General features: G+C 34.0%; 1 protein-coding gene across 3 annotated transcripts in view; it reads right to left on the bottom strand.

Annotated features, from left to right (window-relative positions):
• Positions 1 to 8,375: 8,375 nt before the first annotated feature.
• STAG2 (STAG2 cohesin complex component) overlaps positions 8,376 to 25,778 on the bottom strand; it is a gene marked incomplete at both ends in the record, with an annotated part of 69,028 nt that continues 51,625 nt past the window's right edge. The window contains 9 exons of one of the 3 annotated variants that reach the window (XM_084258597.1): positions 8,376 to 8,399; positions 13,332 to 13,409; positions 14,419 to 14,545; positions 17,502 to 17,612; positions 17,703 to 17,892; positions 19,561 to 19,784; positions 21,257 to 21,385; positions 22,715 to 22,863; positions 25,019 to 25,120. In XM_084258597.1, the coding sequence (XP_084114723.1) occupies positions 8,376 to 8,399; positions 13,332 to 13,409; positions 14,419 to 14,545; positions 17,502 to 17,612; positions 17,703 to 17,892; positions 19,561 to 19,784; positions 21,257 to 21,385; positions 22,715 to 22,863; positions 25,019 to 25,120 (1,134 nt within the window). The remainder of the gene's footprint in view (positions 8,400 to 13,331; positions 13,410 to 14,418; positions 14,546 to 17,501; positions 17,613 to 17,702; positions 17,893 to 19,560; positions 19,785 to 21,256; positions 21,386 to 22,714; positions 22,864 to 25,018; positions 25,121 to 25,778) is intronic. The other 2 variants (XM_084258598.1, XM_084258599.1) reach the window with 2 other exon arrangements.

Below are 25,778 nucleotides of genomic sequence, written 5' to 3'. Positions count from 1 at the left end.
TACCATTCTATACAGTAAAGTAGCAGTATATAAAGTTAAGATATAGAAATTAATATCCTTCAAATACACAATAATCAGAGATGATGATGATACAGGAAAATCCCACACAAATTGCAATTATGATAAAATACTTAATTTTTCAATTGAATACCATCCCAGTAAAATGCTAAAGAAAAACTTTTTTTTTTGGAACTACACAAGTTGATGCTGTCCGTATGGGAAAATACACATGCAGCGACAGCTAGGAAGGCACTGAAAAGGAACTCACACATGAGAATGTTAAAGCATACCGTACAACTCTTTATAAATAAAACATTGATAATGCTCACCTGAATAGGTCAGTGAAATACAATGGGAAGTTGAGAAATATAACCCAAGTACATAGAAAAATGATAAAGGTAACATCTAAACTTATTGTGGCAAAAGTGAACTTTCAATAAACAGTGAGGATAGCCTTTTAAAAGCAGATAAAATTAGATTCATAATTCACACCACACACAAAAATAAATTTTAAATGAATCAGAGATCTGAGCAAATTTAACAACATAAGTCCCACAAGAAAATTTTGGTGAAGTCCTACCTATATATCCATAGGTTTTCTATGATTAAAATCCAGATGTTACAAGAGATTAATACATTTGACAATATCAAAGTTTTACAAAGCTTTCACATAGCTATATACAGTCTAATAACCAAGGAATAAAATATCTGAGTCCATATTGACAGAAATAACTTATTAAGAACGTTAATGAGTTACAGGATATGAACAGACTCAAAGTATCTCCCCACAAAATATTTGACTACGAATCAAAAAATATGGTAACTTCAAAATGGAGAAACCTAGCATCACTTCAACCAAGTAATAAAAGTTAAAATCAGCAGTAAATGGACAAATAAATTATCATGTGCCTCCTATTTTAATGCACTGAGGACACATTATTTTTGTAGTATTCCTATCAAATGTGCATAGCCAAATCAATCTAATCATTAGGAAACACTACATAAGCCCAAACTGAGGGACATTCCACAAAATGGCTGGCCCATGCTCTTCAAAACTGTCCAGTCATAAAAACAGACTAGTGATGTTTCTGGGTTAAAAGAGACTAAAGAGACCTGTGATAAAATGCAGCTCATCACCATAAATTAGCTTCTGAACCAGAAATTTTTCTTCTCTTGATATAAAAGAATATTAGTTGGACAGTAGGAAAAATCTGAATAAGGACAACAGATTAAATAGTGTTATGTCAATGTCAACTTCCTTCTTTTAATTGTACTATACACATTACTGAGAGTTAAAGGACCATCATGTCTGCAATATAAACTTTTCAGAGCAAAGTTTGTATACATAAAATGATAAATGTGGTAAAATATTAACTTATGGAATCTGGATAAAAAGATATACAGTACTTTATTGTACTAGTTCTTGCCACATTTCTCTAAGTCTGACATTTCTAAGTAAAACATTTTATATATAAATTTTATACCAAAAGGAAAAACTACAATTATCAAACTCTAGTAAATAAGATGCCGGCTGAAAAAAGCTAGTTGCAAAAACTGACAGAACTTCCCACTGTCAGCATGGGTAAACACGCAGAATGACACCCTAAAAAAGAACAGCTGCCCTAGATTGTAGAAAAGCAGAAAAAAAAAATCTCTTGTGTAAGCCATGGTGTGTCGGCCGCAGTAGTTTACCTGATAGCAACTAATACAGATTGGGTACCTTAGAAGGAGATGCTATCAAATATACCACTAGGTATTGCCCCATTCAAAGTGATCATGAAGTATAATGAACCAGGAAAAACTTCCAGAGGGAGAATATAGGGAAGTACAAAGAAATTCCATTCAGCAAGCAAAACCAGAATCTGACCAAAGGACTCTCTTCACCGCCAGAGTAGGGAATCATCACAGATTCTAACAGGTTTCCTATGCACCACAGGCAGCCACGTTCCCCATCCTTCCCTTTTGAAAATTTTAATTACTGCAGCTATTCTACCCACCTTTCATCACTCTGTATTATGTGTGCTAGAGAATATTCAATCTGTATCTGATGGAGAAGACTGAGCATTAAGTAAGAGAAACTGGATTTTGGGCCACCAATAGTAACTAGATAGGACTTCAGGTTGTTTCCTTGGAGGACGGGGCAAGTGTATTCTAAGAATGGCAGGGATGCACATGACTGACCAGAGACTGAGGCAAAGGCTGCCAGTGGTCTGCAAAAATCCATTCTTCCTTTCTTTTTGGGCACACGCCTAGCATACATTTCCCAGTCCCCCTGCAGGGTAGGAATGCCAAATTTCTGAGCGCTCTCCAATAAAATGTGAAAGGAATTGATGGGTGCCACTTTCAGGCCTGATCCATGAAAACCTTCCATTTGCTCTCCACCTCCTATGGGCTAGAATGGTGATGACCCAACAACCTTGGAAGCAAGATGGCAGAGTTGACTGTCCTTCAACAACTGTATGAAGAAAAGTCACCTGCAATTTGGAAGACCTGCCCTGAATTGCTACCCGAGAAATAAATGTACGAATCAAGTCACTGAATTGCTACTGAGCCTCTTCTTATTACGGATTAGCCTTCTGAAGTAATTCAGAGGCCCCTGGGGCTCTCAAAGCAGACAATTCTTAACAAAATGCTTTTGAAAGTGCCAAAATCCTAAGAACATGCCAGACAAACTTTTAAATGCTATAAAGAGCTGGTTAAATGTGTCTACACTTATTCTAAAACTTGGTACAAAGAATGCTGGTCCCACAAGATTTAGAATCAAAACATGTGAATCTGACCCAAACAGGTTTTGGCAGGTGTGAAATTGGGTGCCATACTCTGCTCCAAGCTTAACATTCCATCCAATCTTCTTTCAACTCACTACCAAAGCCATTTGCAAAGGAGGGTAAAACAATGACATTGGTTACTGAACTAAGCAAGGAGAGCCAGGAAAACGGGGAAGATTTCATGTGGCATAAGCCAGACCCTGACAGCTACAGAAGTTGGGGACTTAATAGAGCAATTACAACTTTAATTGCTATTGTAGACTTTGGGAAAGCCACATGGGAACACTGTTCTGTCAGTTCCCTGAGAGATGGCTGTCAAAGTATTCCTGTAACTCCACCAAAAGGGCACTACTCTCAGCCTATCAATGGGTTAGCCTGGGACAGAGTGAACCAACTTGGAAGAGGAAACCAGATCTGTTGTTATCTGTAGATAAATAACTAGTAAGAAAATATGACAAAATGAAGTTCCTTTGAGATACTGAAGTTTCTGTGGAGTGGTAGGAATGAAGGCATGATGGGAGGGCATTCAAGAGAGAATGGGAGAAGAGGAAGTCCACATAGCAAAAGGAGAGAATTGGGGCAGTGGCTGGGAGATGTTTAGTCAAGGGAATGTGTGTGTTCCTCCCCACCCCCAAGTTTTGAAGATGGGAGATGTTTTAATATGTTGTTAGGAATGACCCAGTTTAGAAGAAAACTAAGAATTGAAGTGAGGAGGAAAGGGAGAGCTTATCCACTGTAACAAGAGGAAGTGCAATTATATGAATGCATATACACTGGCAAGGAAATGGGTACATTTTAGAGCATGACAAAGAAAGATGGTTAAAAGCATGGACTATTGAGTCAGATGATGTGGGTTTCATCACTTATTAGTTATGTGCCCATAGGCATGTTGATTTGACCTGTGTACCAGTTTCCTTATCTGTAAAAGGTAGGTAGTACTAACTATAAACTTGCTGCAAGAATTAATCAGTATCTTGAATAGCATTTGACACACAGTAAACACCCAACAAATATTGGCTATTATTTTTTCCAAATTAGTTATCTTGCTATAAGTACTACAAAATTACTTAAAAGCTAGCTTGCCAATAATTCACTAGAATAAACTCACACCTATCCTAAGTTTAAGATGGCAGAAGGCAAACAAGGTAAAGTTAAAAAAAAATTCACTAACAATTCAGCCGCCTTTTCATTTTGTTTGTACTATCACACCATATCTGACTTTAACTGATAAACTGTAGGAAGGGTATTATTTTCTCAATGACAGAAAGAGGCCTCAAGTGACTAAAACATTAGCATTATTAAGCTACTCAACCTATCCAACACATTTAAAGGCACCATATTAGTAGTAGTAGTAGTACTACTACTACTTTGGATATATGACAATTTTGAGAACATAACATGTAATAGTTATCAAAGGTACCAACTGTGGAAGGCCCTTTTTCATTTTTATAGCTGATGTGAGGTAATGCCTATCCAACTATCTTCCAGCGAATAAACAGTTCTTATATTCATGATCATTTATGCTGTCCCTTTGCTGAATTCTCATTTCTGGTTACTCAGCCTACCTTTCACCTAACCCACTTCTCAGATTTTAAAATCCAACTAAAGTAGCTTTACTTAAAATCCAAAACTGGAAACAATCCAGACGTCTATCAACTACCAAATGGATAAATATCAAAAACATTATGCTCAAAGAACCCTTGAATAAAAAGCATACATACTGTATGATTCCATGCATATGAAGTTCTAGAACAGCCAAGTTTAACCTATGATGGAAAATGAAAACTGTTGTTGCTTTCTGTGGAAGGAAAGCAGGGATTGATTGGTGAGGACCATAAAAGAGATTACTGGGTTGATATTAATATATTCAGTATTTTTAATAGGAGTCTTGGGTCAAACAGTTGTAAACACAATAAACCTCAGCAAATAGATACAGCTTATTTCATTGTATAACAAAAGAAAAAAAGGTAAATATTAAAACTGATAAGCAAGCTTACATGCAAGCTGAAACATCCGGGGGTAATAAACCCATGTTTGCAATTTACTTTTAAATACATTTTTAAAAAATGAGAGATTGGGAGATGGATGTGCTAGACCATGTGTAATAAAATGTGTTCACTGTAAAATTCTCACCATAAAATGGGGGTTACACTCAAGTGCCAGTTTTATAGGAAGCCTCCGATAGCATACCTACTACTGATCCTTTCCTGTAATCTCATTAACACACAGCAAAAACACTGAACTTACTCCATTTTATTAGTTGCATCGGCATCCCAACCTGGTAAGCAACTTAAAGACAGTCTTGTCTTTGGAAGACAAAGCACATAAATGGCAGTAAGATTTGGTCACCTTAAGAGATAATGAACATCACTGAGTTTCTTCATAAGCAAAGGTCTTATACTTTATCGGCTCATTTTCTTTTGCTGAATCATTACTATCAGAATAATCTATCTGACCTGGAATTTATGTAAATCCCTTCAAGTTCCCTTTGTGGCAGAAGATGGTGGATCTCTCTTCTGGATTATCTTATCTTTCTTACCTAGTCTCTCAACTTTAAAAACTATTACTAGTAACTACTGATGGGTTTGGGGCTCAGATTTAATTTATACCCTCTTTATAAAAGCCAGCTGGGTAGCATATTAAGAACAATGTTGTTCACAACACTCAATTCTATACCCAGCTGGACTCCTTAAAGATGCTCCATTTCCTCATCATGGCACAATGAATAATGGGCCATTTAATCTTTATGCAATTATCTGTTATCCTTATCTATCAGATGGTTTCAATGTTCTTGGGACTTAATGCATCCAGACTGGCTGAGATTGAATGCAAATCCTATCACTCACTAGCCATATAATCTTGCCCAAGGAATATTAAATTCCTGATGCCTCATTTTCCTCACTGCCTTCTTCTTTTTAAATGGAGGGAGGAGTGGGGGTAGAGCAGGATAGGGGAGGGAAAATAACACTTACCACCTGTTGTCCTGACACATAATAATTACTGCATGTAAACCACTTAAAACAGTGTCCGGCTATTAGCTTTCATTTAATCTGGTCAGCTCTGAACCACAAATGACAGAAGGCTGGTCTTTTATGATCTACAAACTGGACTAAATGACCAATGTACTAGTGTTGTGCAGATATAAATCATTTTGAGAGTACAATGCAAATCTTACTAACACATTAAAGATTACAAGAGCTTTTGCTATGTAACTTTTTTCAAATGTTGACTTTTACTCACCTGTCTTTTCTCTCCTTCTTCCCCCTCTCATGCCTTCCCTCAGTATACCCTGCCAGTTTCTTCCCTAGCACTTACTACAAGTTTGCTTTATTTTTTTCCCTATTTGTTTACCCCATTAGATGTATTGCCTGTCTTGCTCATTTTCAGATCTGTTAACACATATCTAGAATATAGCAGGTATTAAAACGTATCCTACGTGAAACAACACATACATTTTAAAGAAATTTTAACCCATACTAGATAAAAATCGAAGTAAAAATGGTTGCAGGTTCCTATTTTTAAGTAATAATCTAATTAGGGATTTCATCTCATTTTAAAAATTTTATTATTTATCAAAAACAAGAGCGGCAATGTTTTCTATACATTTTCCCACCCAAACATGTTAAAAGATGTGACAGTGAATACGTTCTATACCATTTTAGATACCCTCTTCCCTCAATTGCAAAAGATAAAACATACAACATACTGTAGGTTTATTTTTATTCAAAAAGTTACTGTCTCAAGACATAAATACAAATCAGAAAACAGTACAATTAGGACAATAGAATGTGGAGGACAACAGGTTAGAGTAATATATAAAACATTTTTTAGCTGGTTGAAAACAAAGCTGTAAGAACTGCTTTCACAAAGAAGTACTCCTTTCAAGAGTGAGAAAAAAAATCAACTTAGGTTTTAAAATCATATATACAGTCCTCTCAGCAGTTCTAGTAAATGCAGTGGTGTGAAAAACATAGGCAATACTTTTGCACATAACAATATATGTTGATGGAAAATCTGTTAGACAAGTGTGGTTTCATCTGTCATTAACCATGATTTAATAAAATAATTGTATCTTATCATGATCTTTTAACTAACCTATGGTTTTTGGCTACCACAGCCCAATGCTTGTTGATTTCTGACCCTAAGAACTGGAAGCCTTTTGGTATTCACCCATCCGAAGATATTCTTGTATTGCAAGCATATTAAGGCATGGAATGATTAAAATAATACACCTCAAGAACTGAGAGACGACTGACAAAAGATAGATACACATGTAATATAAGTTAATATTTTGTTTTAAACGATGTCTAGCTGCCTAAGCCTCGCAAAATGAGTTGATGTCAAAATGGCAAGTAGCCACTTTCTGTTTTAAACTAATTATTTGTGAAAGGACATAAAATGAAGTTTAAAGCTTAGCTTTCAAAGAATATTATGGGTTATGAATTCTATTATCCCATCTAATTTACATACAGAGGAAATGTACTGTAACCTGTTAGAAGTATCTTTACCTGAAGACTGCTTGCAAAGACAGATAGATAAAACAATATAAAATACAAATTTAAAAATCATTTTAAAGCATGAACACTCATGCTTTTCTATTTTTAAACATTGTTAAACTTTCAATATATTTCTGAAACCTCATAATTTTAAGTTGGAATTTAAAAGTAAGAAAAAACTAAACAAACTGCGCAATTATAAAATCAGCACCAATTTATATATATATATAATTTTATTTAAAATTTAGATCCCTATTCCCACACTCTAATAAGCTGTATAATTTTTGTTTAGAATTTTTCTGCAAACATACTACAATAAGCTTCTTTTATTTGGAGACAAAATACAGTGGCACTACTGGAAGGAATATCACAACATTACATTTTTATCTTAAAGGACAAGCAAACTTTCAGGGTTGATAATGGGATAAGCATGTTTGAGACTGGTTACCTTCTGGCAGTTCACTGCATCTGGATATTTCTGAAAAGTATAGAGAAGCTCTTGGATTTTTAAAAATATCTTAAAATACATTTTAGATGAAAAAATTGTAAAAGTTCTGCTTATAAGTTTACCTTTCTCCACAATTACAATATTTAAAAGAAAGTTTTGTTGATTGATGTTTTAAGCATTTAAATTTAGAATGCTAAAAACAATTCATTCTATCCTATAATTTCAGGGTAGGGGAATAAATTCATCCTTAACTTTGTTTCTTGGATGTAAACAGAAATCCAGCAGAGGTCATCATTACCTAGTACACCCAGTAAATAAATGTGAGAGGATTCATGTCTGTACCAAATGCCTCTTCAGATTGTTATATTTTCTTTTAAAAAAGCATGAAGTAATTGATTCAAAAGCCAACTAACAGCGCATAAATAAAATATTTACTTTCTAAGAAAAACTGTAGCTTATCATCAAATTGTTTACTTGTCCTTTACTTTTTTCAGGCAAACAAAACTGCCCTTCAATGCACTTGATCTTGTTAAGCATAAGCATGTCATATTCTCCTTAGAGAAAAATCTGTACAGAATTTCACTGTATCTACCACACTTTATTTTAAAATTTCTTCTTCCGTTTAGAAAATGACTTCACCACAGATTTAATTGTGTACTGGTATTAAAACATTGACACCCCAAGAACCTAATGAGAAAGAGGGAAAAAAACTCATTAAAATCATCATTCATTTCTTTGTAAAATATGTCTATAAATATCACATTAATAATTGATAAGTTCAATAACATGCCAATAAACTCACTTTGAAATATTCCCCACTTAGGATACACAATTCTAAAATTTAAAATGGCCATCAATATATAATGAAATAATAACATCAGACCTAATCAGGATGCTACTTACCTCACAAATAAAACTAAGACTAGGGATCTTGTCTCATTTATGTTTACACATACCCCTAATACTTAGATAATGCTCTGAATATAAGCAGTCAACATTTGTCAAATGAATTAATGTGATTCTGAACATAAAGTTCTGGCACAGATTCATTACAAAGAGTTAAGAATGTGTTGCAAACTTAGCCATTTGCACTGTGAAGTGGGTACAGTTTTTATAAAGAGATTTGAAAATGCAGGCCAAAAACATCCAAGAATAATACATGTAAAAAGCAAACAAACAAAAACCCAGAAAGCTTCTATATAAAATCTAGCTTGAGAGAATCTACAAGTTTTAGGATATCAAATAAGTAAGGTGAAATCTGGTCAAACTTATATTGATGTTTTTGTACATTACAGATGGAAAAAGAATATTAGGTAAAATCTAATAATTGTCACTAACTAAAAAAAGTGAAAGCAGTGGGCTTCTCTGGTGGCACAAGGGGTTGAGTCTCAGGTCTATCAAGCTATCGCCAGCTACTGCAGCATGAGATCGATCCCTGGCCAGGGAGCTAAACCACATGGCACAGCAGACCCTTCCTGTCTCACTCGCTGCTCCCCTCAGCAGTATATTTCAGTAGATCTGCATGTTCTGCTCCCCACTCTCTCTCTGGTGAATCCTCTCACCGCCCGCAACTCTGGCCTACACCCCAGTTCTTGTATGCATAAATAAATCTTTAAAAAAAAGTAAAAGCAGATGATAAGTGGAGCAACTTCCCCTTGTTCGTTAAATAAGACAACTTATATATATATATGTATATATATATATATATATATATATACACATACACACACACACACACACAAAGTTAGGCTAGTCAATTAAAATTCTAGCACTTACTACAATTTAGGTCACATTTTAAGATACTATAATGGACTAGTAAGAATACTAAAGGAAAAGATAATGAGCCAAGATTGTGATGACAGTTATTTGTAAATTAAATCTCATTTTAACCAAAACCATGAAAATCACAAAATGTTCTGATCTGAAGGAATTGTTTATTTTTAGACCAAGAAACAACTATCTGCAGCCTCCTTGTAGTAAATTACCAAGAAAAGTGTTTAGAATCCCCAGTAATGAGAACAAAAAGAATTAATGCACCCCCACTTCCTGTCAGTCACCAAAGCCATACTCTTCACCCCTCGTTCCCACCCAACTCCCAACCCTCCAACAAGGTTCATGGTTCTCCTTTATTTAGAGTTTGGGTGCTTATTTCAATGTTTCCACCAAAGAAGCCTAGATGATGTTTAAAGGCCCCTTTTATCCATAACACTTTTGGGTTGATGGTCTGATGATGAATAAAAGGATCAAATCTTAACTAGCAATTCCTAGTGTAGCGTGTGGCATGCAGATGAACTCAAGTTCTTTCCAAACTGAAAGCCTAACTAGAAACCACCTGAATGGATTTTTTTTTGTTTTTATACATTACACTGAACCCTTTTGCCAACTTCATACTACAGAAAATACTAATAATATGAACACAGGAGAAGAATGTCAATGGTGACACTCTCTTTTCTGAGCCAACACAGACCACACCTGCTTGTGGTGTTGACATTAATGAACATTTAAGCATGTATTTTAAACGTACAAATAGTAAGCAAGTGTTCGTATGTGATGGCAATACTGGTCCATTAGTATCAGGAAGTAATCATTAGTATAATGGGATAAATCAATGTTGTTATAAGATATAAAACTAATTAATTTATAAATTTAGAACCTTATGTATATGCAACCCCCAAACTCATCTGCTCAGAATTTTTGTATCACCACTTTGAATCATATCATGATATCATGTTACAAAAGATAATATTTAGAATATTTTAGTAAAAAAACTGAAGTATCTATAGTAGAATGTTTTGAATTCACTCAGAATGGAAGACTCTTATAACTGGGTATAAAAGGATTTAAATCCCAATTTTACTATTGTTTTTGATGACTCACATTATCATAGGTTTGAGTAAAAACAGATATAGGTTATTATATAAAGGTAATCTCGCATTTTCACATTCAAAAATCTCTATTCCATTTCTCAAGTTTTTGAGACAAGCTAAAGATTAATGCATATTTAAAAACTATTATTAAATATATATACAATTTTGAAAATATCTAAGCCTTTAAAGATGAGCACTCAGTTATGCTAATGCTGCCATCATGTGGTAATACTGTGAAACTACAGGTAGAGACACGCGCTCATCTTCCTAATTTTAGTAGCAGAGCAGCTAAATGACTTTTTCTTTAGTTATAAAATAATAAGCATGAGGATGCCAAAAAATTTCTATTAAGTAACAAATAACTTTAGGTCCCTATTTGGCGTTACTCAGAACGTAGTTTTCTCTAAATATTAAATGTCAAAATATTTTTATACGTGATTCTCATTTGTTTCATTACTTTGTAATAGCTAGTCAGAATATAGCTTTTACAAATCCAGTATCTAAAGTAAAAAAAAATGCCTAATTTTCCTAACTTCAGGTGAAACACTTGAAAAACACCGAGATCTCTTAATTGCACATATCAGTTTTAACTACAGTTAATCATTTCAATTTCAAAATTAATTTTCTTGATAGTTCTTCTAAATGAGGCCTTAAATTAAGTTCTGGGAAGAATAATAGTAGAGACACCATGACATTTTTCTGTCAAAAGGAGCTCAGATTAAATTACTACTCTGACACCAAAGTTGTATAATTGTAAGCAAGTCAACTGAAACACCACTTCAGTTTAAGTTTGCTTAGGAGTAAAAGTAGGAATTCCAACACCTTTCCCACAAGATTGCTGAGTGGATCTAACTAAATCACCTAACATAGTGTCAGATATGTAAGTTCTCCAACACTGGCTTCTTTCCTTTTCACTTCAAAATGAGTCAAGGTACACTAGAAGATGACGTTCTTGACAACAGGGAGAGTATCTTATTTTAGCACCAACTTCCATCCCAATAAATTGTTGAAATAATGGACTCCATCATACCTGCTTGAAATGATTCTCCCTCAATATGCACTTAACTCTAGTCATATCGGCAGGTCTCGGTGACCTATGCTACTCAAAATATGGTCTGCAGACCTGAACCATTAACAGCACTTTGTTAGAGATGTAGGACCTCAGGCCACACTCCACACTCCAGACCTACTGAAGCAGCACCTACACTTTAATAATAAGCTCTCCAGATGACTCATATGCACATTAGAGGCTAAGCACTGATTTAAAGAATTATAAAGTGTTTGTACAAAGATTTTTCTACCTGCTGCTTTATTATGGCTTTCAGCTCAAATAACTGGTCTTGTTATTATGTCAACTGAGAGTTAAAAGTTCTTCTAAGAGCTAACTTAAAACAGATGATGAGGTAAGGAAGGGTAAGGAGTGAACAGCAGAAATTGGGGCACAGAAGCCAGGCCTCAGAGAATGATACAATCATCTGAGGCAGTAGGTGTTAGGAGGATAGGATTGGAAAAAGTGTGGAGGCACTAAAAAGTGAATGGACAGGCAGGTACTTAACTGACTTATTCATTTGACAAATGAAACCAAACACCTAAGGTAGTCAGAATTCAAAATGAATAAAATAATTTATTTTATGCCCAGATTTCAGTCTATTAGACAATGTGTAATATCCTTTCTTACTACTTCAGTATGGTAATTATCAAAATACGAGTGTACATAAAATGTTGTGGGAGCTGAAGAGGTCTGTAAAAACTTCGCAAGTAATGTGAGAACTGACTATTAAAGGAAGAATTCACTTAAAGGAAAAAGGAAAAGGGCAACTCTGGCAGAGAGAAAAGCTTATACAGAGTCATGGAGTCATGAAAGAGCAGTGTGTCCGAAAGGAACTAAAAGATTTGGTATGGTTGGAGTGCAGGATACAAGTAAGGAAAAGGTCAAGGTTAAGCTGACAAAGGACTCAGATCACAAAAAGCTTTGTTTGCCAGGCTAAGTAGGCTGCATTTTTTCTTAATGGCAATGGGGGAAAACAATCAATAGAAGACCTAAAACTATAAGTGAAATGACAAGATTTGCATTTTAGAAAAAAATGACCCAAACGAAATATATAAAAAGGAGTGGGGCAGCAATCCATTTTAAAGGTTACTGCAATAGCCTAAGTGAAAACTGAGATGAACCTGAGCCAAGGCACTATAGGGGAAATCTATGGCACAGTGGAGACTGTTATAAGAAGTACTTAAGAAATAACTGAATTGATAATGCCCAATAATAAACAATTATATCTCAATCCCCTTCTCTTAATTTTCAAAGCCTTTGTTAAAGTTCTATTTTTCACCATGGCTTCATGTTATGATTATTATTATTATTATGGTCATTTTTCTTCTCATTCACTCTACTATCTACAAATGCCAAGCAAATTTTTCTGAAACACAATTCTGATCATATCGCTTCCTCATTCAAAATCTTACACTGAACTACTCAGGTCTACAGGAAAAGTCCAGATTCCTTAACAGAATACTTAAGTGCCAGTTGGTCAAGGATTCAAAGGTACTTTAAATCTGTTACCACCACTGCATCACACTTCCTGTCCCCTACTCCTGAAATACAGCCTGCCTGCCTGCCTGCCTCTTTTGCTCCTGTTCAATTGTTTTTATCTATTCTCAATATGAGTCCTAGTCCTAGTTCTTCAACTTCAAACTTAGAGACTGCCTATACTTTTGATTTTGTAATCCTGGGTTATATTTAAATTACACCTACTGATTCATCCATAATTGAAGCTGGATCAAAGAAATCAGGCTTCAGTTCTGTTCTCTCTCGTCTGTTCTTTGATGGTGGCTAAGGGGAGAAAAAAAAGGAAGTTGGTAATTGCCATCCCTGTAAAGTCAGATAGTAACAGAAAATATGGAAATTAATGATCATTAAAGGTGTTCACATGGCCTTTGTAATTGCAAGTATACCTCACAATACTTCAAATACTGTATATTCAAACTACAGAATGTTTAGAAAAGCAATTCATTGGTGGAAAATCACTCTTAAAGACAACTAGAAAACTCACTTTTCACTTTACCTTTAAAAATGCCTCTCTCAAATAATTTTCCTTTAAGGGGACCAAATTACATTATTCTGAAGAGAAGCCATATTGAATAATTTTGTTTTACCAAAAATATATCATGGTATACTGAAAAGCCCAATCAGAAGACCTGACTTATTGTAAGTCTCAGTTTTACTGCTTACTAGTTTTGTCTCCTTTGATAGGCAAACAGTCTAAGTTTTAATAGCCTCACAAATGTCTCCAAGCTCTTTCACAAAGTTGAACGAGATGAAATATGCAAAAGCATTTTATATAGAATGCAATCCTAATCATGGAATTATTAATTAAAACTGTAATCATTAAATTAATAATTATTAATAAAGGATACATCCTTACATTTATATAACTTTCTCCTAAGTTAATTTTACTTTATTATCTAATATGGAAATTTGTCTCAATAACGAGTAGTATCAAGTTAATAATGTACTATTATGGCAATGTTAAACAAATGGAAAATTATAAAGTAATATGATACTTAGTACAGTATTAAGTCAAATGTATTCTTTAAACTGTATTTTCATGAATTAGCCTGAAAGACAGGCATAGTATTTATCATCTTAAACTAGGATCTACCACACTTTTACCAACTTCACCCTCTTTATCCCAATTTCTTCTCATATACTTAAATACCTGTTAACTAATAATTTAGCAAAACTGTTTTCATACCAAGTATTTTTCTCTTCTAATAAACATACAATATAATTTCCAAAGGATCTAAATTAAAAATCTTATAAAAAGCATTACGTGTCTTACCAAGTCTATATCCATAGTGTCAAAATCCATTCCCTCATTAAGATCTTCAATCCTCCCTTCCGAGGACATCATAACATCTTCAACAATTGGCTCTTCATCATCTTCCATAAGGCTCGTACCACGCCGACTAGAGAAATATAAAAGAAAGTCAAGATCTGAACCTATATTGTGACTATTAATATATTGGCAGCAACTATGTGGCACTCTATAGTCAAGTGTAATGGAAAATGATGGAATTAAAGGTCAGGGAGAATGATTAGGCATTGAACATGTCATCAATGATGTCAAAACCCCAATGTTTACTTATCTAAAAAATGCTTAGGATTATGTTTATTTTACATTACTTGAATACATTTAGCTTGATAGTTTTGATATCCCATATAAAAGTTCAATGAGAATTTCCCACATGGGAACAGATAAGATACCTCAAATCCTTTTTGAAAGTAGGCAGGGTACAAATTAATAAACAAACATAAAACAGAGACCAAAGAAATAACATTTTCAGAATATATAAATATTTTCATTAATATATACTGTTAAATTTTTCCCATCACTCACTCATTCACTAGGTAACCAATATGTATCAAGCATTCACTCACTCATTCATTCACACAGTGACTACTACATGCCAAGTTTCTACTGTGGACTATGGATGCAAAAAAATAAAGATGATTAAGACATGATTCCTGCCCTCAAGGAGCTCACAGTCTACTATGGGAAACAGAGAAAATTATAACAAAAAGCAATAAATACTCAAAGAGTATTCATCAAGTGGCATGAATATATACTGACAGAAATCGATCTGCTTCAGGAAGAAATGAGCAACACTGGTGCTGAAACTTGGGATTCTGCAGCCCATGAAATTCAAAATTAAGACATATCAAGACAAGTAAAATAAAAATTTAGACCAAAAGTTCTGTATGTTATAATTAACAGGAATAAACTCAAATGTCAAGTTCATAAATTAGCCCAGATCAGCATAAAGGAGTTAATGAAATAGTGAATTTGGAGTATCTTGGTTCCCCCAGTTTTGGCCAATGTTACCTTCTTTTTCTCACTCAAAGACTCCCTCCCCAAAATCAATTATTAACTGAATACTTGCTTACAATTTACACAATACTATGTTGAGTCTTAAAAGATAATATAAATACAGTAAAACATGTTGTCTAATCCAAGCTACCCAGACAGATATGTTGCAATGGTCACTATTTCCTAAGAGTTCTGGGTAATAAATGAGTGTTCCTGCATTTGGTGGTGCAGATGGTGAAGGGGATATGTGTGCTCTGTGGACTATGTTATAGAACATTAGAAATCCATTCTGCATTTCATTTGGATTATATGGAAGAAGTATGTGCTATAAACTATAAAAAAAGATAATTTGGTCATTTTCATTTACAGGGTAGATAATGTTACAGAAAAGGCACAAAACAAAAATAATTTATGGTTTGAGACATTAGGCCGCTTAAGATATAACAACAAAAAGAATTTTCTGATAGGTAATAGTCAATTAATTGGCATAACCTCCTTTAGTTGCCTGGGGAAGTTTACCTATAAGGGTGAACTAAACTATGAACAAAAGAATAATGATAAATGGTACTGAGTAATGAGATGCTGTTGGGACTGACAAAGTTTTCAGGGGAGAGATATGGACCAATGATTGCATGGCAGGATTCTGAAAGGTTTGGATTGATGACTAATTGGAAGCTAAGAAATGAGTTGCTGAATCCAGCATGAAATAAGTGAGGGCATATGTATGTATCCAAGTATATACATCAATTAATAAGTATGTGGCTACAGAAAAAGAAGACAAAACCAAGTAATAGTATAGATGATGGTCGTATTAGATAAAGTTAGGAACAGAATCTATGCATGTCATAGATAATGTTTTGTCTACCAAGGTTCATAAGATTACTCACTATAGGACTAAGTAAAAAGAAATTAAATGGGCTACCACTCATGTGGTAAAGGATCATTTCTTTAGAAGAATGGGTGAAATTCTCATCATTTAAAAACCAACAAAGCAAAATATAAATTCCTTAAAAAGGTAACAATTACTATCTCCCAGTATTAAAACATATACAACATTATTTACAGATACAAAGCTTTCAAACTCAAAAAATTAAATAATTAGAATAATAACCAATCATCTAAAGATTGCTTGCCGCTCTTTTGGAGCCAAAAATAATAAAGATTTGTAAAATCTTCATACAGATTCCAGTGAAAACAAAGTATTTAAAAGTTAAACTACAATTTTTCTTAGCATTGACATCTATTCATTCAATGAACATTTTGGATGTGCCAAGCACTGAAAGGCGATGAAAGTGGTCCCTTGCCCTTGAGGAGCTCACAGTCTAGAGAAAGGGATAAACTCATAAACAAATAATTACAATACAAGTGGTAAGTGCTACAAGAAATATGAATATACACAGCGCTATGGGAGCACAGATGACCGCAGCTTCACATAAGGTGACACTTGAGCTTATTCTTTTACCAGGATTTTATCTGCCAGGGAATGGAATATAATCGGGGCCATATTTTAGAAGATCTCGCATGCCATGAGCTAAGGAGTTTGGACTTTATCCTGCTAGCAATGGGGAGCCATGAAAAGGTTTTAAGTTAAAGAGTTATGTAATCAGATTTTTATTCTAGAATAGTAATTCTTGATGGCAGTGTGAATGATGGAGTGGTGGTGGGAGGGGAGTGAGGGGAGGGATTCAGCGAGAGGATAAATGGGAGACTTGAGGGAAGAAAACAAGTTAGAAAGCCAAAACAATAGTTCAGGTGAGAGATGAGAACCTGAACTAAGGTGGGGAATCAAGATAGCTATAATTCTGTGTACCAAAATAAACAAGGATTCATAGTTAAACTTTTCCAACAGATCAACCTAAGATTGGTCCTTTAGCTAACTAGTTAATATTTAAGTTAAAAAGGTTTTTTTTCTGTTGGAAAGACCAATTTTTAGTTCCTTGATTATTTCAGCTTAGTTACTCTAGAGTTTGCTGAAATTTTTAGGTAAGGCACACAATATGTTAAAATGAATTAGTGAACTTCCTAGACTCAGACAATAAGGCACTCTCACTTACATGGCATGCTGAAGATTAGTTCGCAGTTTAACATAGCTCATTGCTGCTCTCTCCTGCTGTTGCCTTGCTTCCTCTTGTTGTCTTTGAGCTAACATCCATGTTACCTGCGTGCTTCAAGGAGAATTTTATTCTTCTTTTAACTTAACTTTTCTCTATGTAATTAACAAAGTTATACTACAGAAAATGAGCAAATGTACTTACTTATAATCAAGAGGAGTTTGATGATGTTCAGTCTGCATTGGATAGACACTCATGAAGCTATCCTCAGGTCGTAATCTTTTGGGTTCTCTCATAATAGTTGAGGTGAGTTGTGGTGTCTGCATCATAACTGGGGTATGCAGTGTTTGTTCTCTGCTTAGCCACATACTATCACTACTACTGCTTTCTTCAGCTGAAAAAGAAAATAAACAGCAATAAAGTTCAGTCACTGATTCTGACTGATGAGATGTCTAAACAACCCGTTCAGGTCTACAAACATCTGACTGCTTTTCAAATGCTAATGCTTGAAAGAGTGGAATACAAAAGCATGTAAAATATAGACCCTGCCCTTAGATCTAGTTGTGCAGAAAGAAAATACAATTACAACACAGTGTGGAAAGTGCTGGAAGAAAGGGAAGCACAGGTAGAATGGGGGCAATTAGACGGATCAGCGGCAGCTACCCAAAAGTCACTTCTAACTAGATACTGATTGGGTGAACCATGAAGTTTTCTAGGCAAGGGGAAGAACTTAAGCAAAAGCACTGAGGCATGAAACAACAATGACAAAACCATACTAATTCTTGATATTCAGCAATTTTTGACCCATAAAAAAAAAGGCAGTTTGGATGGTTCAAAATCAGTTTGGTACTAGTAGGGTAAGCAGGGAAAGGTAAGGCTAAATAAAGAGGCAGGAATCAACTACGGAAATCTTATTGTGCTAAGGTAAAAGGAACTACTTTGAAGGTTTTAAGACAGGAAACAATGTGGTAGGTTACAGGTTTTAATCAAAAGTATGTGGAGGGTGGGCTTAAGAACACAAAGATAGTGTTCAGTATTTATCCTTTTTCCTTCAAACTTACTAATATATCAATTTCTATGGCTTTCTTCAAAAAGCTAAAGAAAGAACATTGACTACTGTGAAATCTGAAGTAATGTGGTTAGCTAATCTACCTTTAAGATGTTATATAAATACCAATTCAAATATATTCCTTGAAATCTAAGGAAACAGAGATTTGACGGTTTAGCAGAAATCTGTAACTATTAAATATCTGTTCAAATAAGGAAATCTTAAACATTGGTAGTCATATCCAGAAATACATTTAATTAACTCTTTTTAAAAAAAAGAGAAAAAAAATTTATTTCCATTTCCCATAAACCGTCAAACCTAGTTATTTTAACTAGTCGGGGATACTGTAAGAGATGTTTCCATCCACTGAGATGTCAGGATTATATATACCCAATCAAGTCTAAGATTACATGAGTTCAAGTCTGCACCATTATATTAGTGAACGAAAGACACCAAAACTATTCATTCCTGAGAACCACCAAGTTCTAAACACTTATATACCACCTGATAACAGCTGAGGAATTATGTGCCATATTTTTAAAGGCCCATAAATCTTTGACACGCCTCACATTAAGAGGTGCGGGATACGTCCCCTTCCCCTTGAATCTGCGCTCTATGATTGCTAGGTCAATAAAATAAAAGTAGAAATAATGCAACACCAATTTCTGGTCTTAAGAAACTAGCAGCTTCCATTTCTTTCCTTTTTCTTGAGACACTTGCTCTGATAGCCTAGCCACATGCTGTGAGGAAGTCAAATAGCTACATGGTGAGGTCACATATAGGTATTCTGACACATAACCCAGCTAAAAACTACCCTCAGATATATTTATAAGATGCCTTCATATGATTTTAGTTCCCAGCCTTTGAGTTTACGTATGCAAATGCGTAAAACAGTACATTTATACATACTGAACGTTGTGCACAATTTTTAATAACATACCTCAAAAAAGAAAAAAAATTCTTAATAATTCAATCGGTAAAAGTCAAATATAAAGAGAATAACTATGTTCTTACTGAGTGCAAGTTGCATGCCTTCAACCACTTTCCGTTTTCCTGTAGATGGTTTTGATTTTTTACTCCGCACAGTGGACCCCCTACTGCTGATTCCACTAATGACTGACATTGTGTCATCATCACCACCAGCTAGCAAAGAATTTCGGTATGACATCAGTGGAAGCCATACATCTTCTCTTCGGAGTGACATCTGAAAGGTCATGAACTTTTCCAAGTAAACATACCTTAAAAAGGAGTACAAACCATTAGTTTTAATATATAAAGCTGTCATAAGACTTTTCTTCTGTTTCTTTCCTATCTTATTGCTCGCATACTATATAGAACATTCTGTCATTCAAAATTAGAACTAAATAAAAGGCAAAGTAAATTAGCAGAAAACAAAATAATAGTTGATAATTCACAATTTCTCAAAGCATACAGTAACAATTGAAGACTATTAAGTGTTTTCTACAGATGGCTCTGTTCTATCGTGACTTTTCAAGTCCTCTACTAGAAGAACAAACCCAAGTCATATTTCTGGAAAGAGAACTGGATCAAAAATCAAACAACTTGCGCCTCCCCTGGTGGTGCAGCGGTTGAGCGCTGGGCTGCGAAGCTGCCTGCAGCCTCTGCAGCGCTGGTTCGATCCTCGGCCGCCGGACAAGGGTCCAACACGGCCCGCAGACCTCTCCTGCCTCCTGCTGCTCCCCTCAGCAGTGTACTTCATTAGTCTGCCTGTTCTGCTCTCCACTCTGACTCTGGCGAATTCTCTCACCCTCCCACGCTTCTGACTGTACCCAGTGCTTGTATAAATAAAAATAAATCTTAAAAAAAAATCAAATCAAACAACTTGGTTCTAGTCCAGTAATACCCATTTTTAGCTGTATGAGCATGGGTGTATTACTTCACTACTGAACCTCAGCCTCATCAGTACATTGATGAGCAATTTTCTACTAAGAATCTCACATTAAATTATTCAGAGCATTTCACTTTAGTGAAATGAGCATTTCACTTGTTGAGCATCTAAATGATACTAGCAATGAAAATAAAAACACAAAAAGAGACTTTCTACTTTTCAGTATAGAAGCAGCTCAGGACACACAGAATAAGATACTCCTGATAGATTGCGAATATTGCCTATTAAAAGCTTCCTTCTTAGTTAGGTTAAGGCCAGAAGGCAAATAAGAGTAAGGTGGGCCTCCCTGGTGGTGCAGGGGTTAAAGTCTCAGCGTTGTCAAGCTATGGTCAGCCATTGTGGCATGAGTTCAATATCCGGCCAGGGAGCTAACCCACAGAGTGCAGCAGACCTCTCCTATCTCACCTGCTGCTCCCCTCAGCAGTGTATTTCAGTAGATCCACCTGTTCTGCTCCCCACTCTGTATCTGGTGAATCTTCTCACCCCCTGCACTTCTGCCTTACACCCGAGTTCTTGTATGCATAAAAAAAAATCTTTAAAAAAAATACATAAGGTAATGAAACTATACCTCTTAAATTTACAACTATACTATGAAGAAAAATTATAGAACTAAAATGGGAAATTATGTATGAAATATAGTTAATAATTCTTAAATTATAAAATTTCTGAAGTATAAAGTTTTTGTGTTAATACAATCCTATAATTCTAATCTGTGGATGCAGCAAGGAGAGATGTCAAGTATAACAAGTGATCTTTAGGAATTCCAAAACAAAATTGAATAGAATCTTTGCAAATACATACACTGTTCTTTTGTCTTGTCGGAGTAATTTAGAAGAAAATTCACTCAAAATATCAAGAAATGCCAAATTTAAGGGTGGGTGGCTCTCCCCTTGTGGATTAGGCTCTTTAAAAGCAAATTCAATGCCATCTCTGCAACAAAAAAGACAAATGTTTAAGGAAGGACTACAATACAAAATTAATAACTTAGAAAGGAAATTTCACTGTAAACTTTCATTCTACTACAAAGATGTTTACTTTGCCATTCGTTTAATATGAGTAATAGAGAACAATGAGACTATAGTGTGAGAATAAGGAAATATACTGAGAAAACAACCTAAATTCTCTCACATAATAGTGAATACATTTATTTTTAAAGACATAAAGGAAACCTAATATAACACATAGGAGTAACTTCAAAATATGATTAAAAGATTATTTACACTGATGCATTTAAGAGTAAAGTCTCAAAATTACATTATCCTTGGTCCATTTTATCTAATCTTTTTTAACAATAAATATCTCTATTAATCAAGACAACAACCTAGCATTATACTCTATCAAAAATAGAACTATAAAAAATTCAGATGAAGCCAGGGAAGAAAAAAGGCTTTGAGATGAAGAAAATTATATATTACTTGTCAAAATAATTATTACCTATGTGATCCTTAAATATCACCTAAACTATCACCTAATGTATTAAAAAGGCCTAAAAAGGAATATGATAGTGTCAGAGTACAGTTGAAGGAGGCATGGTACTAAGTTACAAAGGAGTGGAAAAGTTTTGTAATGACGCGTTTAACACTTTGTAACTAAATAAGCAAGAGAAGTAAAAGAGATGCTCAAAATAAACACATTTCAATGAAAGAGTCTAAGCCTATCCTTTTTTCCAAAGATAAGACTCCTTAATCCATAATTAAGAAATAAAGGGTATTAATTGTTGGTTATGTTAAAGCTCTAAAACAGACTCATCTCAAAAGTACAACTGACCACTACAGTACATGCCCAAAAAGAAATCAGACGATTTCCAATTTTGATAGGACAAAAGATATTCAGAAAGAAGGCTATGGCTCGAAACACAAGAAAGGATCACTATAATACAGAGACCAGAACTAAAAAGAGAAAACTTGAAACAATGGACTCAAACCCCAAAAATCTCTCTAACCAGCTGTGAGATTATAACAAAAGCTGCTAAAAAAGAGATTTTGTAATACCTGGTGAACATATGCTGCTTTTCATCACATAATTTACAAAGATTTTGTATGGTTTTAATTAAAGCAAAGATGTTCTATAAAAAGGAGCTTTAGTTCCAACTCATGTTAATGAATTTAGCAATACAAATGGTTCTTAAGAGATACGTCACAGAGTTGTAAACAAATAAAAAAGCATCAATTGCATTTGGTGAGTCTAAACAAAAGAGCTAGATAAAAAAAAATTTCATTAAAAAAAATATGAGAGCAGAATAAAGTATGTGGAGATTACTTGTGTAGCATAGCAATGGCCTCTCGGGTTTTCAACTGATCGAGTCCAAAAGTTAAAGCAAAACGTCGAGCAAGTTCTTTGATGCCACTGAATGTTGAGGATGATCTATCAAAATTATAGCCATTTTCCTGTATCATTTCATTAAAAAGCTGTGGGGGGGGGGTGAGGAAAACATGTTAAAATTGTGTTTTTTTCCAAATTAACTGGATTATTAACATCTTTTAAATTACCATATTTTCTTTTCAAAATACACTACTGTTCCATAAATGAGGCATTGTATTTTATTTTAAAGTATGTATGCCTATTTCCTTGTTGATAATTAATGAAGCACCATTATTTTACATCCTTGTTAATACATTCATTGACAGTATAGGATTTCTCCCTTCAGGTGTATTCACTGCAGCTCTCCCACCACCAAAGCATCCATAGTCCTCTGCCACAGTCCATTATGCTCTCCCCCCACCCTGAAACATGTATTCTTAAAAAATGATACAAATGACCACAATTGTAGCAATTTATAAATTCACACTAAATGCAGTTATTGACATTAGAATCTCTTTAGGTTAGTAACTGCAGAATTCTATTTTAGTATTAAGTGGCTATTACAACAGCACACAAAAATGTAAAGAAAAAGGATGGGATTAAATTATTAGGCAATCATGCTCTATTATCGACATTTAAGTGGTGAATCTTTATATCAAGAATTTTCATCATTTAAAAAAAACAATTTTTCAATTAGCAAATTGCTAGGGTTTTTAACAGGTAAATTGGCTACCACTAATAAAAATACAGTGAAAAAGTGGGCACTCTGATCTGCTAGAACAAAAACTGAGATTACCTTTCCTTCTATTGAACAATTTAGCAACACATAGTGAAAGCTTTTAGAATATAGACGTTTTAACTAAGCAATTTTACTCATTAGAGTTAATCCAAAAGGATTAGCAATATTTAAACACAATGCAGAGCCACAAAAATGTTTTAGTACTATTTATAATGGCAAAGATCATTTAAAAAAGAAAACTCAACATTAAACAAGATCTTGGGTAAATTATAGTCCCTCTACAAAATGAAATAATACACAGTCATTAAAATGCTGATGACAGTACTTAATGACATGAAAGTGTTTGGGACTTATTAATACCAAAAAATGCAGGCTTATAAAATAGAATGCATAATGTTACCATTTTTTGAAGAAAAAAAGATTTCATATAGACATAAAAACATCTAAGAATTAACTACTAGAAACTAAACAAGTTATTGTCAAGCTCAAAAATTAGGGGTAAGTGGTACTTTTTCAGGTACTTTTCCAGTATTTTCAATACTTTCCACAGCAAGCAGCTGTTACTTTACAGCTAAAGAGTAGTTATTTAAAGGCTACTTTTAAACCTTGTAAATGCAATTAATTTTAATAAAGAATATCCAAACAGGCAAATGAAATTAGAACTTTTATGCCTAGATTTCTAAAGCAAGAGTGTAGCAAGCTGAAATAAGTTAGGTTATATATTGCACACAAATGGTATATAGCAACAAAAGTATACCAAGAGAGTAACCGTGACTTAATTAAATCTGCCTGCCATTGCCAAAATAAGTGATGTTATGATTTGATTATGAGATGTTTATTAAAATAAATACAGAAATGTATGAAAAAAAAAAGGAAAATTTACCTAAAACCTACCAAACAAAGCTAACCATGACAATCATTATTTTGAATATCTAGATAAAGAGAAATGTGTAATTTTACAGGGATGCTGACCTATGTTTTTTCTTTTAACTTTAAACTATAGTATTTTTACAAATTAATGAACATAGAACTATAATTTTAAGTGCTACACAACATCTGCAGAGATGTACTACACAATATATTCATCTAATATCTGACTGAAGGACATTTGGATTATTTCTATTTCTTGCTATTACAAGTATTGCTAGCATGTACAATTTTGTATACCCATTTTTACAAACTTGTACTATTAACATCTTGGATAAATTTTGAAAAGTATAACAACATGCCTAAAATGGCATATACATGATAAATTTTAACATACAGATAAACTGCCCAACAGGAAGTTTTCATCAACATATCCCACTGACGTTATCGATTTCCCCCATACCTTAGACAGTGTCAACTTTACCAGTATGAAAACAAAAAATGATCTCACTTGCACAATATCTACTACTAAGACCGAATATCTTCTATTTCAACTTTTATGACTTGTCTATTTCATCCTTTGTCCATTTTTCTACTGTTACTTTGAAACAACTGTGTTAATTGTATTATCCCAAAGCCAGCACTCAATGTCTTACCTGTTGCAAACTGAGAATAAGGGTCTTTGCACACTGAATTTTGTCTATCTGCCTTGTTTTACTCATTGTTTCTTTGATGATATCTCCATAGTCATTATAATACTAGAAAATAAATTTCCACAAATTAGAGCTTTGTCACTAAAAACTACTGGGCAATTAAGACCTATTTTATATTAGTCTTGTATGTATGTCACAAAGCACGTATTTAGTTGAAATTATGCATTCAACAACATCAAAGAATGTTACTGAAACTTTAAGATTATCTTGAAGCACAACATAATCCCTAACTTCAGCAAACTCAGAAATATCAAACAGTTAAAATCTAATCACATTAAGCTCTAGATTTGGTTTTAAGGAGATATGTATTAAATAATAGGTTATATAGATTATCAGAATTAATACAATATAATCAAAGTTCTTGTGCTCTCTATTTAATGATAAAGAACAATATAATCAGTCACTTTCACAACTTATTCATTGCTATTGGGATTAGCTCATGTGTAGTTTTTAACTTTAATATTTGGTGTACAGAAACTAAAGTCTTTTAATAAAAGAAAATTTACATTACACATGAAATTTTTTTTAAATAAAAAATACAACTAATACAACTAATACAACTTTAAAACACCTAAGTATGAAAATCTAAAACTTGCAAAATTACTTCATAAACATCTTTAGTGTTAAAAAACAACTAGCAATCATGCCAAACGCTTACAATTTAAAGTAATTTTTAACTGTACTAAAGCTCTGCCACGTAGCA

Source organism: Talpa europaea, assembly GCF_964194135.1.
Source record: "Talpa europaea genome assembly, chromosome: X".
Taxonomy (NCBI): domain Eukaryota; kingdom Metazoa; phylum Chordata; class Mammalia; order Eulipotyphla; family Talpidae; genus Talpa; species Talpa europaea.
Note: the sequence above shows the minus strand (reverse complement) of the source record. Positions and strands in the feature narration are given on the sequence as shown.